Source organism: Scatophagus argus, chromosome 18, assembly GCF_020382885.2.
Source record: "Scatophagus argus isolate fScaArg1 chromosome 18, fScaArg1.pri, whole genome shotgun sequence".
Classification (NCBI taxonomy): Eukaryota; Metazoa; Chordata; class Actinopteri; family Scatophagidae; genus Scatophagus; species Scatophagus argus.
The window spans coordinates 2,661,778-2,680,678 of NC_058510.1; the positions used below are offsets into that span (position 1 = coordinate 2,661,778).

Sequence of the window (18,901 nt, forward strand, 5' to 3'; positions counted from 1 at the left end):
CTTTCTACATCATGCCCTAACAGGGTTTTCTAACAGTCTTCTGGTTGGCCTGAATGTGTGTCCTGGGCTGTGTGTGAGTGTGGGTCCTGAACATGGCTAACCAGGCTTTACTCATTATTCTGGGCTACTACAGTATTCAAGATTTGCTCTTTAATCTAGTTTCTCTGACAAAACGTAACAAGAAGCCTCACCATTCTGCATATCTCTCCATCTACCTCTGTCATATTTTATGTGCATTAGATGTTATTTGATAAGATGCCATTTTTTTTCTACTTGTAATATATATTTTTTTTTATTGTCAGTCTCCCCCGACCACACCTATCACAAGCCCTGCCACATCCTCATCAGCCTATCAGGAACAGGCAAGGCGTTTCTATGGCTCAGATCGTCCTCCCGTGTCTTTGAAATCTGCTCCTGCTGTTTCCTCTGGACGACGATCCGATCCTTCCTCTTCTCTGGCCTCTCGCGCCTCCTTCGGTCGCAACCAGGACGGCCTCGGTGTAAGCGATAGCCGACGGCTGCACAACTCAGGCTCCTCTACTTTACTGTCGACGTGGAATGGCGGAGGCTCCTCCGTTTCTGTTGATGGTAGCAGTAGCTTCCTCCTCTCTCTTCCTCCCTCCTCTAACTCATCCCGCTCTCCATCAGCAGGAGGTGCGGCCAGCATGCCGTCAAGCCCCCGTCTTGGCCGCCGTAGCTATGGCAACCAAGAGGCATTGCCCAGCAGTCGAGCCAGGAAATACTCAGCAGGCTCGCTGAGTGGGATGCTGGGAGGAGGGCACAGCCGCTCGCTGCCACGCCTCTGCCCCTCTCCATCTCCTCGTGACAACAACGGAGTCCTGGCTTTGTCAACGCTGCCCCCACGGCGATCCGATGTTGCTGGGGGTTACAAATTTAGCAAAGACCATTACAACAACAGCCAGAGTGCCAGCTCCGACCTCAGCCACAACTCTAGCAACTCCACCCAGCTTTCATCCAACAGGATCCAAACTCAGGGAGAAGGTGTTGTTTCTATCTGCCTCTCCACCCCTAAGAACTTGTCCTCTACCACCTCCTCCATCTCTTCCACCGCTGCTCCACCTGATGTGACCATTCCGTCCAGAGCAGGAGGTTCTTCTTCTCCTCGTGTGGCCAAAAAACTCAGCCTGACCTCCACCAGCTCTGTGGGCTCCATCAGCTCCACAAGTTCCAGCCCTCCAGAACTGGATCAGCTGACGAGCCGTGGAGTCTCCCCAGGGATGGAGCTGTATTTGGGGGAGAGGGAGAGGCGAGGGGTAGGCGTAGAACTCGGTGGTGCCCAGGGACTTGGACTTGGAGAGAGGAGATCTTCGTTTGGGAAGGCGGGGCTGGAACCTGGGATGGGGTTGGGTGAGAGGAGGCAGTCATTTGGAAAGGCAGGGGTGACCCCACCAGGAGGTTTCAGGGAAAGAAGGGGGAGCATCAGCTCACTGAGTGGAAAGGAGGAACTGACCGACTACCACCACCGCCAAAAGGAGGAGAGACTTCGTGAGCAGGAGGTCGAGAGACTGGTGAGTGAGTTTGTTGGCACATGTGGGTTTCACTATTTAAACAGCAGGCATCAGTATTGATTTGGTGTGTGCTGTTTCAAATAATGGCAACATGTCATTATTCTATCAGATGACACAGTATGAATGTTAACATGATCACACCACATCTCTTAGTGTCATGTGTAAATTAGCTGAGCTTACAGATGAGCAGGTTGGTGACAGGTGAATCGTTTGCTGCTATTAAGATTACTGAAAGCTGACAGGGATGCAAGTTTAAATATGAGTGGAAGATTGTTGTGTTGCATTCACATGCACACGTCACATAAAGAGAAATGGAATGAGTTTAGGAATGACACACACACACACACACATGCAAACACACATAGAGAAAGTGAGGTTGACCATTACACAGATGGCACTGGCAGATAGCCCATACTAACAAGGCTATTCTTAACCCAGCGCTTGGATTGCGTGTTTCTGTGTGTTTGTGGTGCATGTGTATGTCAATCCTCTGGAGGTCCGCCCAGTGTGGTTCGGACCACTGAAAAGCCACAGAGCACATCAGTTAGATGTGGGTTTAAGAAACCCAGAAGATTAGAGAGCAGAGTTGCAGTATAGCAGGTGGACAAACACACAGATGCTCAACATAATGACAGCTCTACTCACAATCCCACAATCCTTCTCTCTGCATTTTTCTCTCTCTTTCACATAGCCGTATTCTGCAAAGTGAACTGCTGGTCTGACTGTGAGAAATGGTTTTCTGGATGATTTACAAACCAAACTGTAGCACAAGCTTCACAGAGGCCTTCAGCTACCCTCCAGATATTTGGGATTGTAGTTACATTTGCAGGATGGAATATTGTGAACGAGCATCTTCTGCTCTGACCAGTGTCAACATGAAATTTTTATTTAACCACAGCAGTGTTGCTTTTGATTTACCACCAATTCTTTATTGTCTTTGCTAAATTGGTAAAATGAAATTCGGTAAATGATTCTTACTTTTGAATACATTTGGAATAATAGATAATGAAACACTGGCACACAGGCAGCACCTCTGAGTTTCGAGTTCAGGAAAGCCTTGGCTTGACTTTGTGTGCCCTCTAGTGGCAGTACAGGGAGTCTGCATTTTATCCATGGCAATTTGGTATTAGGTTGTGTGCATAAATAGCTTGGGAATGTTACCAGTCACAAAAGGAGGAGGAACACATAGATATTTACAAATTGGAATTTAGCAAAATAGCTTTGTATTGTAAATAATGTGGAATATGGATTAAAATGAACTGTAAAGAAGTAAGAGAAGTATTAATTATAGTATAGAGATTGGAATATTTCAATTCCAGTGCTCCTCTTTTTGTTTGTTACGTGTCCGTACAAAGCACCACCTCATATTGCTCTCTCCCTGCTCCCTGACACTCTCTCCCATCGTTTTCCCATCTCTGGGTTTGTCCCTATCTTTCTCTTTGTTCTTCTATCCTCGCCTCAATGTATGTCTCTCTCTCTCTCTCTCTCTCTCATTGACAACTGGTTACTTTAAGAGCTCCACACAGGCTTGTGTGCGTTAGAATAGAACAAGGTGACAAAGTGACACAAGCGTGCTTTGCCTCAGCTCCTGGTTCACATTACGCACTTTAAGTGGTGGGTGTATGTTTATTTGTGTGGGTTCACACACACAAAGGCTTATTCCACTGGCAAACAATTTGCACAGTCATTAATTAATTATATTAATTTGAATAAACAACCTTTTATATTTCATTTCTAAAATAGCGTAATGTATGTGAAGCTCTGTAATGTCTCCGTCTGAGCTTCACTTGATTCAGACGTCTTGTTTCCTTAGTGGCTATACGCACAGACACATTCCTGGGTTCGGAGTCATGGCCTGTTCCCGTGCACATTTCCGATTGTATTTGACAGCTGTTCACCGTCTCATTAGGCACCCCCACAGTGTCTCTTGCTCACTCACACACACGCACAAATGCACACACTCCGCTGTCCCTCATTCTTTTTATCCTAACCTCCTCGCCGTCTCCAAAATGGCTCACACAGGCATGCTGTGTAGATTACACACTTCTCCCTCCCAGAGGAGTTACTGCTGAACCTATAAGGGAGGGTGTTTTGACTCCCTGCAGCCACCATAGCTACCCATAAAACTGTGTACGGTCAGGCACAACTGTGGAAAGTGGATCTCTTGCTTCAGGGATTCCCAGTGAGAGGAAATGATCTTCCTGTACCAAACTGTTTAACTATGTGATATACTAAATTGAAGATAGTACTGGGAGTATTTTGGACTAAACAAGAACAATTTAGATAGAGAGACTGACTTCTGTGATGCTTCCCCAGGTAATCAGAGCACTAAATGTTTGATTTCATGATGAAAAACAATAGACTAGCTGTCCTGTTGCGACCGTTTCTCTATAGTAATGAACATGAACGGTTTTACTTGTGCATTTATGTAACTTAAAGTAAAGTCTGAAATGGCTGATTTGTTCATCGTCTATCGGATATGTCATCTTGTAATAGTGTGGTATATTCAGTGTTGTATGACTTTATAAAAAATATCTGTTATTTAATTGCATTAGGTTATACTGTGATTGTGTCTAAGAGGCAGTGGGCTGACTGGACTGAATTTAGACTAAAATTGTGGGGTCTTTTTTGGCTTTTTACTCAAGGTTGTCGTATGAAGGTTTGCCTGTTTCTAAAGTAAAATTATTACAACCTGCTAACAAATATAACACTACCGCACATGCTTTAACTCCTACACCTGTATGTGCCTCTCAGGAGCGACAGCGGCTGGAGACCATCTTGTCTCTGTGCTCAGAGCTGGGCCGGGCTGAGAGAGACGAAGGTGACGTTACCACAAGTCCCACTTCAGCCGTGGCGGATCTCCAAAAGATCAACCAGGAGCTTGAGAAGCTTCAGCTGAACGATGACGACGACGACGACGACATACCATCGGTCTTTTCGGACTCTTCTGCTGTCAATGGAACGATGGGGAACGGGCACACGGCCTCCGCTGCATCAGAGAATGGTTTCTATGATGACGAGCTACAGGTACGACAGAGGCGTAGCAGTGGTCACCGAGACAACAGGGCAGAATCACCTGCTGTCAGTCTACGAAGCTTCGCCCCTTCACCCTCTCCACGCACACAGAGGACCATTGAGGTACAAAAGACAGGGCGTTACGCACACTCACTTTAACACTTTTATATACACTGAGATGTATGAAACATTCGTGTGCACAGAACCTTTTTTGTTTAATAAGAATGTAAAGTGTAGTGAAGTTTCAAACCAAAATGATCTCACCTTATGATCCTATTCATGACCAGAGCTGAACATGTCATATGGACCCAGACTTACAGACTGGAGTCCCTGTGACAAGGATCAGTCATCTTAATACCCGGAAAGTATAGACATACACATCCTTTGCACACACAGATGAAAGATATTCACAGCTCATTTATTAGATTATAGCAGGCTATGTGTTAAAATTTGCAATTGACAGCTGGTGTTTGTGTGTGGGTGTATGTGTGCTTGTGTCCACTCATATTTTGTTGCTGGAAAGGAACTGAAGTTTGGACACATGCAATTGTTATTTAGGTACAATATAAGGTTTCAAACAACATGTTATCAGCGGGTCAATCTGTGACTTTAATCGATGATGTCTTTCCAAGGCTCTGGATGATGCAGCCCGCTGTCGTGGACAGGAAGTGAGGCCTTCGGAGGAGGAAGTGAGGCGTGTGGAAGAGGAGAGGATCCAGGTGCTGAACAACATGGAGGAGCTGGAGCAAAAGATCAAAGAGCTGGACAATCAAATGGAGGAATCTGCTCGAGAGGTGAAGAGATGACAGATGGGCACAGTTCCAAAAAATAACATTTACTTCATGATTAATGTTAATGTTTTAAAGAGAGGTGAAGAACTCTTCTTTTCAGTTCAGTAACATAATAAAAGTGATATGCTCAGAGAAAGAACTTTAAAAAGATCCAGAATCATTAGAAATATGGCTTGGTGTCCATTTCTGTCCAAGGTGGAGGTTGAGCAAGCCCTGCTGGAGGCTGAGATGGAGTCAGAGGTAGCTGCTCTCCAGCAGGAAAAAGATGCTCTGGAAACACTTCACAACAAGATGGCTGACCTAGAGACCAAGTCCCAGCAGGAAAAAGAAAAGGTACTTAACAGGCTACACTTTTCATTGTGAAACAGTGAGATGGAACTTTTTCATGATGGCTGACATAAAGGCTGAGAGTCTGTTGACACCCCGGTGGGTTAAAAGTCAAGAGGATTCTTGAAATACAGATAAAATAAATCCACAGACTAAATTGGCGTTTGGTGACACGTCTTCTGCAAACTGTTTGAATTTCTTTGCAGAGGAGCTGGTAAGTGATATTGGTGACAGGCAGAAGACACATGTCCTCTGACATGTGCACTAAACATGGCGTTTCACCAGCAACTTGCATTTCCCTTCCCAAGTTGTATGTGTGCATGTGGCATTGAAAATACTCTCATACATTCGGGGGTCATGTGACTAACTGGTAGGTGCTAATCCTTCTCATGCCGTCTCTGGTCCAAATATACATCTGTTAATACTACCCGGGGTATAGTGGTCACCAAGTGATCCTATCTCACACACACTCCTGCAGGAGGGCTGCGTGTGTGTCTACATTTATCAATATATGATATCATTGACAGAATTATAAGGGGATAAAGAGATTTTGTGTATTTTTACATTTGTGTGTATTTGTGCGTTTTTGTCTCTTAGGGGTTTTTGTCTCTTTATTTTGGTATTGTGGTCTTCCTCTCTTTTGGAGTCTGAGCTTGATTCTGAGTATTTCCATGGACCCCTACAGCCAGAGGAAATTGTACATGACCTCACTTTGCAATACTGAGTGAAACAGAGGCAAAAAGGGACAGAATAGGTTGGGCCTGAGTGTTCAAGTTCAGTGTTTGCACAGATTTCGGATGCCTGTTTTTGTTGTGGTATTAAAGGAGAGGACCATTAATCTACTGAGCCATTCCTTCTCACCCATTCTCTCAGTCATTTCCCTTCAAACAAATAGAGGACAAAGGGAGGGCAGGAGTTAGAATTCATGACACTGTTCATACTACCTTCATGCCTTCATTTCAGCTCAGTTCCTCCCCTGTTCTCCATCCCTTTTTGGTAGAATTTTTTCTCCAGCTTTTCCCTCCCCTCCCTCCCTCTAGGCTAATCTTGCTGGCCTGGTTGCCGTAGTGACTAACTGTGGCTCCCCAGTCCCACTAACGCTGCCATCCTCTCTCTGTCCTGTGTGTGTGTGTGTGTGTGTGTGTGTGTCTTTGTTTCTATGTACACATAACCAAATGTGTACATGTGTGTTTGCATGGGCGTGTATGTGCGTCCATGTGTATGTACATGTATGTATGCCAGGCGTGTGAGTTGCTGCGGGCAGAAAGGGGCAGAGTAGAGAGGTTGGCTCAGATTGTGTGTGAGCAGCGCTCCCAGCTGGACAGCTGCCCTGAGGCCACCAAGGAGCCCCTGCAGGAGCAGCTGGCCAGGGTCAGTACACACACACACTCGCACTCGCATCTCATGAACACATGCATAGGAGGATACAGTATGTAGCAGAAATGCAACACATAGACAAGCATTAAAGCAATGCAGGAGTTGCTGGAGTGTAAAAATGTTCACACTGGTTTGATATTAAATGGAAAACCTAGAAACCTACCCAACACTTCTGCATGCATCTACTGATACAGAAAGCTTAGGAGGAAAGCAGATCCATGTGAACATATGCATATTGACGCTAAAAACATAGGGTCTGTGTGACTATGGACAGGTAGTCATATGAACAGACTCGCATGTAAAAAGGTGTTTGGTCCTTGCATACTTGCATGTGAACGCACACCTTCTTTTTCTTGAGGTAAGCCTCATGGCCACCTGTGATGGTCTGTCTTATCTCTACACATCTCTTTATTTCATCAGAATGTTGATCCTGTAAGAGTTTGGCTTTAAGACCCTTTTGGCAATCATAGAAAGGGGCTGCCATATAAGCATAATGTCTGAGCTGGCATTGGACGAGAGGTTCGGTACACCCTGGACAGGTCACCAGTCAGTCACCGTGCTGACACATAAAGACAGTTCAGTTTTGCATTAACACCTATAGGCAGTTTAGAGAAAATTAACCCAACCTGCATGGGATTTCTCCAGGTGCTCTGGTTTCCTCCCACATAACAACATGTTGATTTCTGTATTTTGGGGGTATGCTTACAGTATGCAACATGTTGCATGTTAACTCAGGCACTGGTTATGCTTTGGTGGTGTAGTCGCCTGCATGACTGTTGACCAACCATCGGGGATGTGTGTCAGGTTTGCTTTGTGTGTATCGGTGTGTTGTGGAATGACAAAGTGCATTTTGATACATGACTGCTTGAGTATTTTTCAGTTTTTACGACATGATATGCACTATCCAGATATTTTCTTAGAATTGTTTGTTTAATGAACTTACCTGTGAAGCAATGGTCAAAATGTGAATTCACTGTAGATGTTATTTTATTAAATCAATGCATGCATTTATCTGTTGTACATTTCCTGTGTGTGTTGTTGGTCGTATATACTGGTGATTTGTTTTTGGTTTTTTCCCCCCTTCATGCCTGCACCTCGCATGTTTTGTGAAGTACATGTACTATAAAAATATGTTTAACAAGTTGTGTATACATGCATTCCTTTTTCCTGCCTGTTTGCCGATTCATTATTTTTTGTGTGTGTCAGGACTGTGAGGTGCTCGAGACCGAGACGAAGCGTTTTGAGGACCTGGAGTTCCAGCAGCTGGAGCGAGAGAGCAGGCAGGACGAGGAGAAGGAGACCCACACGCAGCAGCTTCTCCGCGAGATCGCAGACTACCAGCGGAGCTCTGTCACTCGCAAGGTAACATCTGGAACATCTGTTTGTGTGAGTCAAACCTGTGGTAAAATGCATTCAGTACCACATCACAGAGTTATATTTTGAGTTCAGATACATTAAACAAAACCATAGTATTATATTTTTGCATATGTGCAGGATAAGTAGTACGTTCAAGGTGAAACACAGTTTATTTGATGTACTGTTTCAGTTAAATCGCTTGGTTTGAAAGCATGCAAGATTGTTTAACTTTGGCACTGGTGTTAGCATCATGCTTTGGTGGGGAGCTTATATCCTGCTTTTGAGTCATTTCACACCATGAGTTTTACATTTTGCTATTAATCCACAGCTTGCACACATGCTGGACCCCAAGGTGATCCATATGGATCACAGATCAACTACATTACTTTACAGCACAAGTGATGTTCCTCTAGTCAAGTGAGCTGGAAATGTGCAGTGAGCTCGTTTTGTTTTTCCTTCAGGAGCGGCTATTAACTCTGAAGAAGCAGGCAGCACAGATTACCCAGCAGGCTCAGCGAGAGAAGGAGAACTTCTTAAAGGAGAGGAACAACCTTGAAGCAATGCTCCAGAGGGTAGGAGGATGTCCGTGCTATATGTATGCTTGTGAATTTCTCTGTTTCTGGGTATGAGTGGAAAGACAAAGCCGTCACAAAGAGCTCAATTTTCTTTTTAATATTGCTTTTCTTTTTCTGTCTGTTAGGAGAAAGAAAATCTCACCACACTGGAAAGAAAATATGCAGACCTCACCGGTGGCCGCGGTTTCACTCTGAGGGAGGTAGGTGTGAGTGACGGCTGTCCAGGGAAAAAGTGAAAGCTGAACTGTCCCTCCTTCAACTTTTCAAAAAGTGGGCAGGACTCTTATCATTTTTAATCGTTGGGGTTTCCTTCTCTGCCCGCTAGGATGCAGCCTCTCTGGCTGATGTGTGTCAGTCTTTTAGGTGTGACGCTACATCTGCCGCAAATTCTCCTCCTCCAGTCAACTTGTGCACCCTCTCATCCCCCCTTTCCTCTGTTTTCCTCAGGAATGCTGAGGTACTTCTGTCTTGTTTTACTAATATTCTCCTTTCTGTTTTCCTCTTTGTCCATTTAGTCTGTTTAAATCCATCCCCTCCTTCCTTCCTGTCCTTTGTCCCTCCTTTCCTCTTTGCTTTTTTTATTGTGACTGCCAGTCCCTGCAGTGCAAGAGGGGCGGGAGTTACAAGGATCTGAGCATAGACTTGATTCATTTATTCTGTGCACAGTTTATACTCACATATATTAGTATGTAAGTAAAATAACCTTTTAAGAATCTCTGTTGTCATGTGTATGCCACTAAATGAATGTGAAGAGGCAGCATCTCAGTAAAACCACCAAAGTCTGCATCATTCTAACAACTAATTCTCAGGTTTGTCACAGCATCTTAATATGGCTGACTCACCTCATGCTATGCCTCACCCCTTCTCTCTCTTCCCCATTTCTCCACATGATGCTTTCCAGGGCTATGTCACAGTCAGTGAAATCAATGAGCTTTACTCACAGCTTGGGGGGGACCCTAAACCCGCCCCTCACCCCACCCTGGCCAATGCCTCTCCTGAGTCTGACGTAAACCCCTCCCCTGACGACGACACCCCCAAACCACCAGAGGATGAGGTGTGTGTAGTGGTATTAAGGGATTGTGTGTGTCGTTTACCACACAGACGCTGTTGACACAAACTGTGTGTGTGTTTGTGTTGTCATTTTCCCTCCTTCTTTTTGTACTGTTTCAGTTTTCTGACAATGTTTCTCTCTTCTATTCAAAGCTCTGTCATTCTTCCTCACCTGCCAACTGTCACTCCTCCTCTTTTTCCTCCTGCCATCTAAATCCCCGTCCCCTCCCCAAAACACCCTCTGTGCACTGGCCAGAGAACATGGTGTCATATCGAGACCCCTCCCCCCTACCTGACTCTCCCCCACCTCCCCTTCCTGTCAAAAAACACCATCACCGACGGATGCAGGTAAAGTGTGTATGTGTGTGTGTGTCAGCAGCTGTGTCTATTTTTATGTGACAAACATTGTGGAAAAAGCAAACCCACAATTTACCATTTCTTTGATCAGTTTGATATTGATTATAATAAATAATTTATGAATGAATGCGTATTGATTCTTTTTTTTTTTTATTATTGTCTGCCACAGTGTCACATTGTGATGAATGTTTATGATGAATAATTGTTCATTTAATCGCTATGTTTCTTTCCTCTGTTTTGTGTTCGTGATCAGCATTTCCGTTTGCTGGAAGAGAGGAGAAGGTCCGAGAAAGACGGCGGCTACCATCTTAGTGACACGTTACCCAGGAAGAAACCCACACCCAGCGCCACCCCCAAGTTCATGTGTGCAACACTGGGCCGCAACTTCTCTAACAAGGTGTGTGTAGATGTAGATGGTCATGCGTACTATCAATACTGTAAAAACTGTCATTCTGAAGAGCACAGGAGTAACAAGGTTTGTTCTCTTCTTGGCCGTTCACAGTCCCATCAGCCTCTGGTACAGAGCACAAGCTGTGGCAGCATTCTTCCAAGAATCCTCTCCTTATCCAACAAGGAAACTGAATCTCGGCGTCTGCATAAAGGTACAAACGAACACACTCATGTCTGGGTTGTAATATGAAAATAGGCCTTATATGGTAACATCCAGTGTGGGTGTGCACCTCATTGGATTACAAAGTTTCTCATTTGTTTATCTGGCAGTGGAGAAGATAGTGCAGGAATGTAAGTGGAGGAGTTCTGCTCTGTCAAGTGCTGAAGAAAATTGTGTGTGTGTTGTCATTAGAGATGCAGGTTTGAGTATTAAAAGCACTGTTAGAAGTTTTTCTGAAACATCACCAACCAGCTTTTTCCCATCATTAAGATAATCTGCTGTTCACTCACTCATCCATCTGCTGTCTGTTTGCTGCTGACATGTGGATTTGAAAGCAGATTTTGCTGCTGAGATCAATGATGGTTTATAAGCTTGTGGAAGCTGTGTGTTTTCTCCATGTTGGCGTCTCTGTGGTCTCAGTGTTTTAAATGAAAATGCAGTTACTTATGTGCAGGCTAACCTCACCTTTCAACCAGTTTTGATCTTTCGTAGACCGCTTTTACATGACGGAAAAAGGCACACACAAAAATAGTATTGTGTGCGTTGTGTTGTAATAGTACTGCAGGGTTTTTGGACGCTGGCACGTGTGTCTGGTCCCTCGGCCCCTTTGGTCCCTTGATCTGGCTCATCAGATGGGTGGGTCTACTACACGGAGCAGATGGTATCAGGGTTTTTTTCGTGTGTTTTTCCTGTACTCGGAGGCTGAATTAGCCTCTCTTTTAAGTAACTGCACCGTAATTTTGTCAGCATTCTTCCTCTGACTTCTCAGGACGGCTTTGGACTGCTCTTTTGACTGTTGTAATGCACGGACTTACTTTACAGGCCTTTTAGTCTTCTTTGACATCCATAGTATTCAGAGACATTTTATCAAGCGTAGTTACGGGTGTGGATTTATTTTTCGCTGAACGTATAAGAGCGTTTCACCGTGGCAGGGTTTTGTGATCCAAAATTGAAGCCACCTGGGGAAACTGCTGTCCCGGATGGCGTGACGCAGACAGGTACAGCACATGCAAAACACATGCATAAGAAGAATAAGTAGCGTTAGTCACAGCTGAAGCTCTTTTCTCTCCTGTGTGTTTGGTGTATCCAGTTCAGCCCACCTCCCGAGCAGCTTCCCAGACCAACGTCTACCTCGATGCCTTTGGGTACCGTGACAACCAGGCCTTTGACACTATGAGTGTGGACAGCACCGACTCCATTGAAACCAGCATCTCTGCATGCTCACCTGACAATGTCTCCAGGTAAGTGTTGCTCGCGTGTGAGCACACACGTCTGTTTCTGACTTAAGTGAACTTAAGTGAAGTTTGCACTTGTGAATGTTACTCAGTACTTTCCTCACTCCTTAGAATGAAAAAAGGACAGCAAAAAATAAGTAAACGACCACAAGGTTTAAAACTGAAATAGGACAAGAGACAGACAAAACGCACAAATGTCCTTTTGTGTTTATAATATGAAACTGTGTGTGTGTGTGCTGGGGGGTAACAAAGAGAGCAGAAAGTGAGTTAATGTAAAAAGTGTGTGGTGCTGCACAGCAGAAGTTTCCCGCCTTTCATTGTCCCTGCTTGGAGAACAGCAGGCATTGAACTGTGTGTGTTATGTGAGTTAAGGGGGACTCTTGATTAGTGTTGTAAGGGTCAAGTTACGGAAGAGGGTGTGTGTGTGTGTGTGTGCGCGCGTGTGCGTGCGTGTGTCAGTCAACCCCCACAGGTTCAGATGAACTGAACAAACCGGTATAAGTGTGGAGGTACATATGGGGGTCCACCCCCCTGCCCGGACTGAAACCATGTGTGCTTGCATTCGTTCTCCCCCCTTTTTACAGTGGTTGCATCTGTCTTTTTTCTCCCCTCCTCTTGTTCCTCTGAATGGTATGGTCTGGTTTCTGATTTAGATAGATTTTGCACAGTCCCAAACTATTTGCAGATTGACCAAAGTTTCCTGGAAGAGGCTGCCTCTGTGATCCTCAGTATGGATCCAGTTGGACTTGAGGGTGCGTGTGGTGGAACCTGGGTCAGAACTAGACAAAAGTAGTTGAACTGGATTGATAGCATTCTTCTCAAGTGGTCTGCAGTCGCTATGAGTGCGATTCCCTCTCATAGTTTGAGGTAAGAGAATGGAAACAGGATGGGAGGAAGAGAGGAAAGGATGGATGTTTCTAGCATTGCTAGATGGATGTCTGTGAGTGACGACAAGAAAACAGGATCTGTGATGTAAGATTTAGTGGGAGTCATATGAAGTGGTGTGGCATGTTAATTTGGAGGGGGGGGGGGGGTTATAATGAACAGGCCTCCTACCTGCAGAAATGACTTACAATCACATTCACATCCATACTTCACTGGAAATTTGACTGATGGTATTCAGTTAAGAGTGTTGGAGATAATTTCACATGTAACTGGTAAATTATTTTAAAAAGAGAGCGGGTGAAGATTTTCTTTCCTCTGCTCTCTCAGTTTTCTCTTCATCCTTTAATGCCCTCCCTCCCAATCCTTTTTTCTCTTTTTGGTCACTGGGGGTGCCCTACACTCTCTCTCTCTCTCTCTCTCTCTCTCTCTCTCTCTCGCCCTGCCGTCCTTCCTGATTTGTTTAGACTGAGTCTAATGTGTATCATTCATCTTAACAATGTTGTGACATCATCACAGATCAGCACTGAGTATCCATTTCCTTCTGGCTCCGGATAAGAGTAAATCTGTGTGTGTTTGCGTGTCAGAGGGAGAGAGTGGCAGACAGGAAAATACTGTTTAACATGACGGACTTATACACAAATCCCTGATGTGATGTCAGTCAGGAATGCGCATCATGTGTAGACCATGTGCGGCCTGGGAGACCTGAAGCTAGACCAGACCTGCTGTTCCAAACTGAAGACACAGCAGGGTGTTGAAAGTCTGATGGAGAGACAGACAGGGAGGAGAGAGACACGGTCCGATCCTCAGATTGGCTTCCTTTCCGAATGCATTTCCTCTTTGATTCAGCACGCACACACATGCATAAACAGTGAATAATCTGTAGCCTCAGGAGAGTGGAGCCTTTTTGCTGGAATGTTAACCCTTTAAGCCATAACTGTGGGCATAGCTTCTGCGTGTACACCACACTTGAGAGGTTTGTTTCTCAAACATGGATTATACTTCGTCTTGAATCAAGACAAAACAAAGTAGTCCACCAACCCAACAAGATCTTTTAGTCTAAAGCTGAAAATGCAACACCTGAAAAACACCAGGAAATGTCTGAATGGATTCAGTTTGCCACGCTGGCTGCTGGTGCAACAAGTTTAACTGATTAACTTCGCAGCCACTTAGTTTCATCACATTTCATTGTATTTCAGCTTCAGTCACATGCCTCTTGATGTGGTCTTTGTTTTCCCACGTGTGCCACACAAGTAAGGAAACAGAGAAAAAGGTGGTTTCTGTTCTTTTTTTTTTTACCTGATGTGTGTTGTGTCCTGCAGTGCCAGTACTTCAAATATGGCCAAGCTAGAGGAGATGGAGCGTTTGCTGAGAGAGGCCCAGGCAGAGAAGAAAACCCTCCTCGAACACAAGGTGGCCACCACACAAAATCGTGCCTGCTGTATAAAAGCATACATGATGTGCTTTGGTTGTGCCTTTGTGGAAAATCCCTAAACTTAACAACACAAAATCCAACTTCAACTTACAATAAATTTGAATGAAACATATGAGCGTGTGTTTTAGAGCTTTGTAACAGTTCTTAATGATTTCCCAGGAGCGAGAGATGGACATGCGAAAGCAGGCGCTGGAGGAGGAGCGGAGGAGAAGGGAGGACCTGGAGAAAAGGCTACAGGAGGAGACGAGCAGACGCCAGAAACTCATCGAACGCGAGGTGAAACTGCGAGAAAAACAGAGGGCACAGGTAGGAAACAAATAGGACTTGTCATGCTGCTATTTTTACCAGAAAGATCATTTTGAACTCGCTGTAACCTTTTTGTGCTTTTCATGCTGGTTTGTGTGCTGACATTTCTCATTGGAAGCTTCATTCATCATCTTTTGTTCTCTTGCCGAGACCATCAACTGTTGGCCGCAGAAGAAAGAATCTTGAATCTGTCTCAGCATATGATATACATCTGCATGATTATCCAAGCGCCAAAGGAATTATAAATACATTCCCCCTCCTTCTCAGCCAAGCCATTCACTCTTTTCTCTCTCCAGTCCCGGCCGCTGACGCGATACCTGCCGGTGCGAAAGGACGATTTTGACTTGCGGGCTCACATTGAGTCGGCGGGCCACAGCACAGATACGTGCTTCCACTTGTCCATCTCGGAAAAGACCTGCCGCGGCTACTTGGTCAAAATGGGAGGCAAAATCAAAACCTGGAAGAAACGCTGGTTCGTCTTTGACCGCAACCGACGCACACTCTCCTACTATGCAGGTGGGGCAGAATGAAACTGAAGCATAAAGATGAAAATGCGCCAATATAAATAAGCAGAAAACAGCGATTATGTGTATGCACATTTCATTTATTTTTGCAAGTCTGAATTTCCATTTTTGAGTGAACTGTTTCTTTAATGCAAAGTTCTTCTATAATAATGAGTCCATGCGACTAAACCAAATAACTTGGATGCAACCCTTCTGTGTTTTCTCAGTTGTTATATAAAGTTAAGAACATATAAATATAGTTACACACAAGTTACACATATCACATGTTTATTATTCAGATATCATACATGTAATACCTTGCAAAATGTTTATTAGTCTCCTGTAATAAATCAAACTTTGCATTAACTGTGACCCTTTATGTTGAACTGGTGTAATTGATTCAAATTTTAACATGCTATTAATATATTAAATTCATTGTTCAGGCATAATTATTTTCGAGCGTACATTTACAGACGTATTTATTTAAAGCTGCTCATGCATCTTCTCCAGATAAACACGAAGCCAAGCTGAAAGGAGTCATTTACTTCCAAGCTATTGAAGAAGTGTATTATGATCACCTGAAGAACGCACACAAGGTAAGTGTTTATGTGTGGGTGTTTTGCTATTAAAGTGACGCATGTAAATAACTCAACTCACTAAACTTATGATATGGTATCATTTCGTAAAATTCTTCTTTCTGTCGCCCCCTCAGAGCCCAAATCCCTCCCTGACCTTCAGTGTAAAGACTCATGACAGAGTTTACTACATGGTTGCTCCCTCTCCTGAGGCCATGAGGATCTGGATGGACGTGATCGTCACAGGTGCTGAGGGATACACCCAGTTCATGGTGTAGTGAAGGGGCTTAAAGACTATGGCTTCTAGCGCTTCTCACTCCCTGGACTTCTTCCGTGTCTGGATGGATGAGATGTACAGCAGGTTGTACAGTCACACGTGAGGCATTCATGCGATGTTAAATATTTGAACACTTTCAGGTAATCTGGTTCATTTGCAGAGGAGTAATGAAGTCCAGGAGATCTGAAATGTGGCATGAAGCTCAGGTGAACTCGGCTGCACCTCAAGGTTCGGATATTCACGTAAAAAAATGTTTACCTGACTTGAATTTTATACCAGCTTATCACGAGTTTTCTTCCCGAGCGACTCCTTTCTAGCAAGAAGAAGCTTTTATTTTTCCAAAGGATTTTTTATGTCGAGAAAACTCAGCCAGTTTGAGCTCTGCGTGATGTTATTATCAACACTGTGTAGTTCACATCAACTAGGAATACGTGACAGTGAAGCAGCAGTTGTTTTGTTTTGAAACACACAACCACACAAAGTCCGCAGTTTGTTCGACTGTTTCCTGTGCTCATGATAAATTATGCATGTGTTATTTTAGTCAAGGTAGTTGCGCAAAGGCATTTTAAATGTTTCCATCTTGATTTAATTCCAATATCAGTACTGTGGCATTCTCAGGTCTTAAAGCTAGGACATGTAGCATTTTAGCATTGAAGTGTCCATAAGCAGCCCAGCCTTTCTTCTGTGCTTTGCGGAGTTACTTGCATTATCCCAAGTGCATCCAAAAGTGTTCGTACAGCCTATGAACACGTGAAGTGCCTGCTTTACGTGCGTACTCAGTGTAATGTAGCTCCACAGTGCTTTTCGTACATGGTCAGCGATGTTGACAAAGTCACACTCCTCATGTAAAACATTTCAAGAAATGAATTAAAATGTAGTCAGGCGTCATTTTATTTTCCAGTACAAAGAATAAGGACTAAATGCTTGTGATGTTTGTACATTTTGTTTGCAAGTTGTAGTTAGTTTTAAAATAGTTATGTTAGTTATGGTCCATAATAAACACCGTACGTTGCCTTTTTAAAAGTCATATTGTATGTGACAGTATTTTGACATTTATATGATCTGTATTTTTTAAGAGCTGTGTGAATCTATGTGAAAAATGCCAAACTGTCTGTGGTGACAGAATGGAAATATTTTCCTGAGTGGTTTTGTGAGAATGAGCCCTTGTAGGATTGAGTTGTCTTTGAAGGCATCTGGTGGGGAAAAAAAAACAAAAAATCTATGGTACACACAGGCCTTCAGTCATCAAAACTGACTGATTATTGTGCTGCTTCTTTCCCACTTTCTTTCAACACATTACTTTTATCACCACTAATTCAGTGTTTTAGTTAAAACTATTACTAAAGCTGCTTTTAGATTTTCTTTTATACTCCATACTGTCTGAGTAATTCAGTCCATCAAGCAGTGCATTTGCCATCTTGCCTCTTGACGTTGTTTTATTGACCAAAGTACATGTTCATGTGGTATAGTGTATATGTGGTTTCTTTGCTTTGTTTTCTCTTTGTTCAGAACAATAAGATCAAATTTTATCTGTTTTTACATGGTTAAAGGAGCTGTTACAGTGGAGGATTCCATGAGCTTAACCTTTTCTTTTTAAAAAAATAATTTTGTTATAATGTTGATTCTACTGTATTTATGCCATTACCAATGCATGTATCTTAATTTTGTATTTCTATATGAATAATAAAAATGATATATTTTACCTTTTTATAAAGCTCACATTCTGAGATGTCATTTTGTGCCTCCCAAAGTAAATTACAAAGTCACCATTCCAGGGATCAGGTTGCCAACAACAAGAAAATGTCAATGACTAATCACATAAATGGCATGGCAGGTGGAGCAAAATGGAGTAAAAAGCACACTGATGAGGTGGAGTACAAGTATGAGGCTGCATAAAATGGTGGAGACGCTCAGGTAGTACAAGTACCTCGATCTTGTCCTTGAGTAAAGCGCTTGAGACAATTCCAACACTGACTGCCTTACAACTGAATACTGTCCACCTAGTTGGCGTTGTGGAGATAGAGCACCGCCGTGTGGCAGAAGTCGGTACTGCTGCCTCAGATGACGTCTGTCGCTGTCACAGTATGAATGGCCACCGTGCGTTGCTTTAGATGCACTGTAATACGTAGAGGTTTTAACAATGAAGAGCATTTAAACGGAACACGTAAATAAAACGTGTGTACCCCCCTTTAACAGACTGGTATATCCCAGAGTGCCTTGCGGTTTTTAAATAAATAAAATAAAAGAAAGAAACGCAGAAAGACGGGCGGTACATTCACATATAAACCACGTCAGTGTTTTATTTATTAGGCAGATGAAAACTTGACGTGACGAAAACACGCGTAGCGTCGTAGCGTAGGTTTCTTATAAGCCTTCCGGATGCCGTAGGAAGCCAACAGTTTACCCAGAGTGCACGCTGGCTCCAAAATAGGTCTGACAGACGAGAAAACTGGCAGGCGAGCGTTTACTGCAGCTACTCCCATTGCTGTCAGTGAGAGCAGAAGTCGTTCGGGTTCACTGTTGCACAATTAAAGGATAATAATTGACAAACACCCCCACTTAACATTATGTGTCGGTAACGGTCTTTATGTATCAGGTGATTGGCGGAGAAGTCGTTGGTTGGTCCGATGGCGGTGAGGCTTTACCTGAATGCTACAGACAGTTTCAGTTCTCCTGTTAACTTCTCCATCTCACTGTCGAC

General features: G+C 43.7%; 1 protein-coding gene across 6 annotated transcripts in view; it reads left to right on the forward strand.

The window, feature by feature from the left end:
• Positions 1-17,919, forward strand: part of phldb2b (pleckstrin homology-like domain, family B, member 2b) — a 36,779-nt gene extending 18,860 nt beyond the window's left edge. For 3 of the 6 annotated variants that reach the window (XM_046371621.1, XM_046371624.1, XM_046371627.1), the window contains 18 exons: positions 303-1,529; positions 4,284-4,667; positions 5,177-5,338; positions 5,531-5,668; positions 6,905-7,033; positions 8,246-8,401; positions 8,857-8,967; positions 9,096-9,170; positions 9,296-9,427; positions 9,872-10,024; positions 10,631-10,774; positions 10,880-10,979; positions 12,078-12,228; positions 14,427-14,517; positions 14,699-14,845; positions 15,142-15,361; positions 15,859-15,944; positions 16,061-17,919. In XM_046371621.1, the coding sequence (XP_046227577.1) occupies positions 303-1,529; positions 4,284-4,667; positions 5,177-5,338; positions 5,531-5,668; positions 6,905-7,033; positions 8,246-8,401; positions 8,857-8,967; positions 9,096-9,170; positions 9,296-9,427; positions 9,872-10,024; positions 10,631-10,774; positions 10,880-10,979; positions 12,078-12,228; positions 14,427-14,517; positions 14,699-14,845; positions 15,142-15,361; positions 15,859-15,944; positions 16,061-16,201 (3,747 nt within the window). In that variant the 3' untranslated portion in view covers positions 16,202-17,919. The remainder of the gene's footprint in view (positions 1-302; positions 1,530-4,283; positions 4,668-5,176; positions 5,339-5,530; positions 5,669-6,904; positions 7,034-8,245; positions 8,402-8,856; positions 8,968-9,095; positions 9,171-9,295; positions 9,428-9,871; positions 10,025-10,630; positions 10,775-10,879; positions 10,980-12,077; positions 12,229-14,426; positions 14,518-14,698; positions 14,846-15,141; positions 15,362-15,858; positions 15,945-16,060) is intronic. The other 3 variants (XM_046371622.1, XM_046371623.1, XM_046371625.1) reach the window with 3 other exon arrangements.
• Positions 17,920-18,901: the final 982 nt, after the last annotated feature.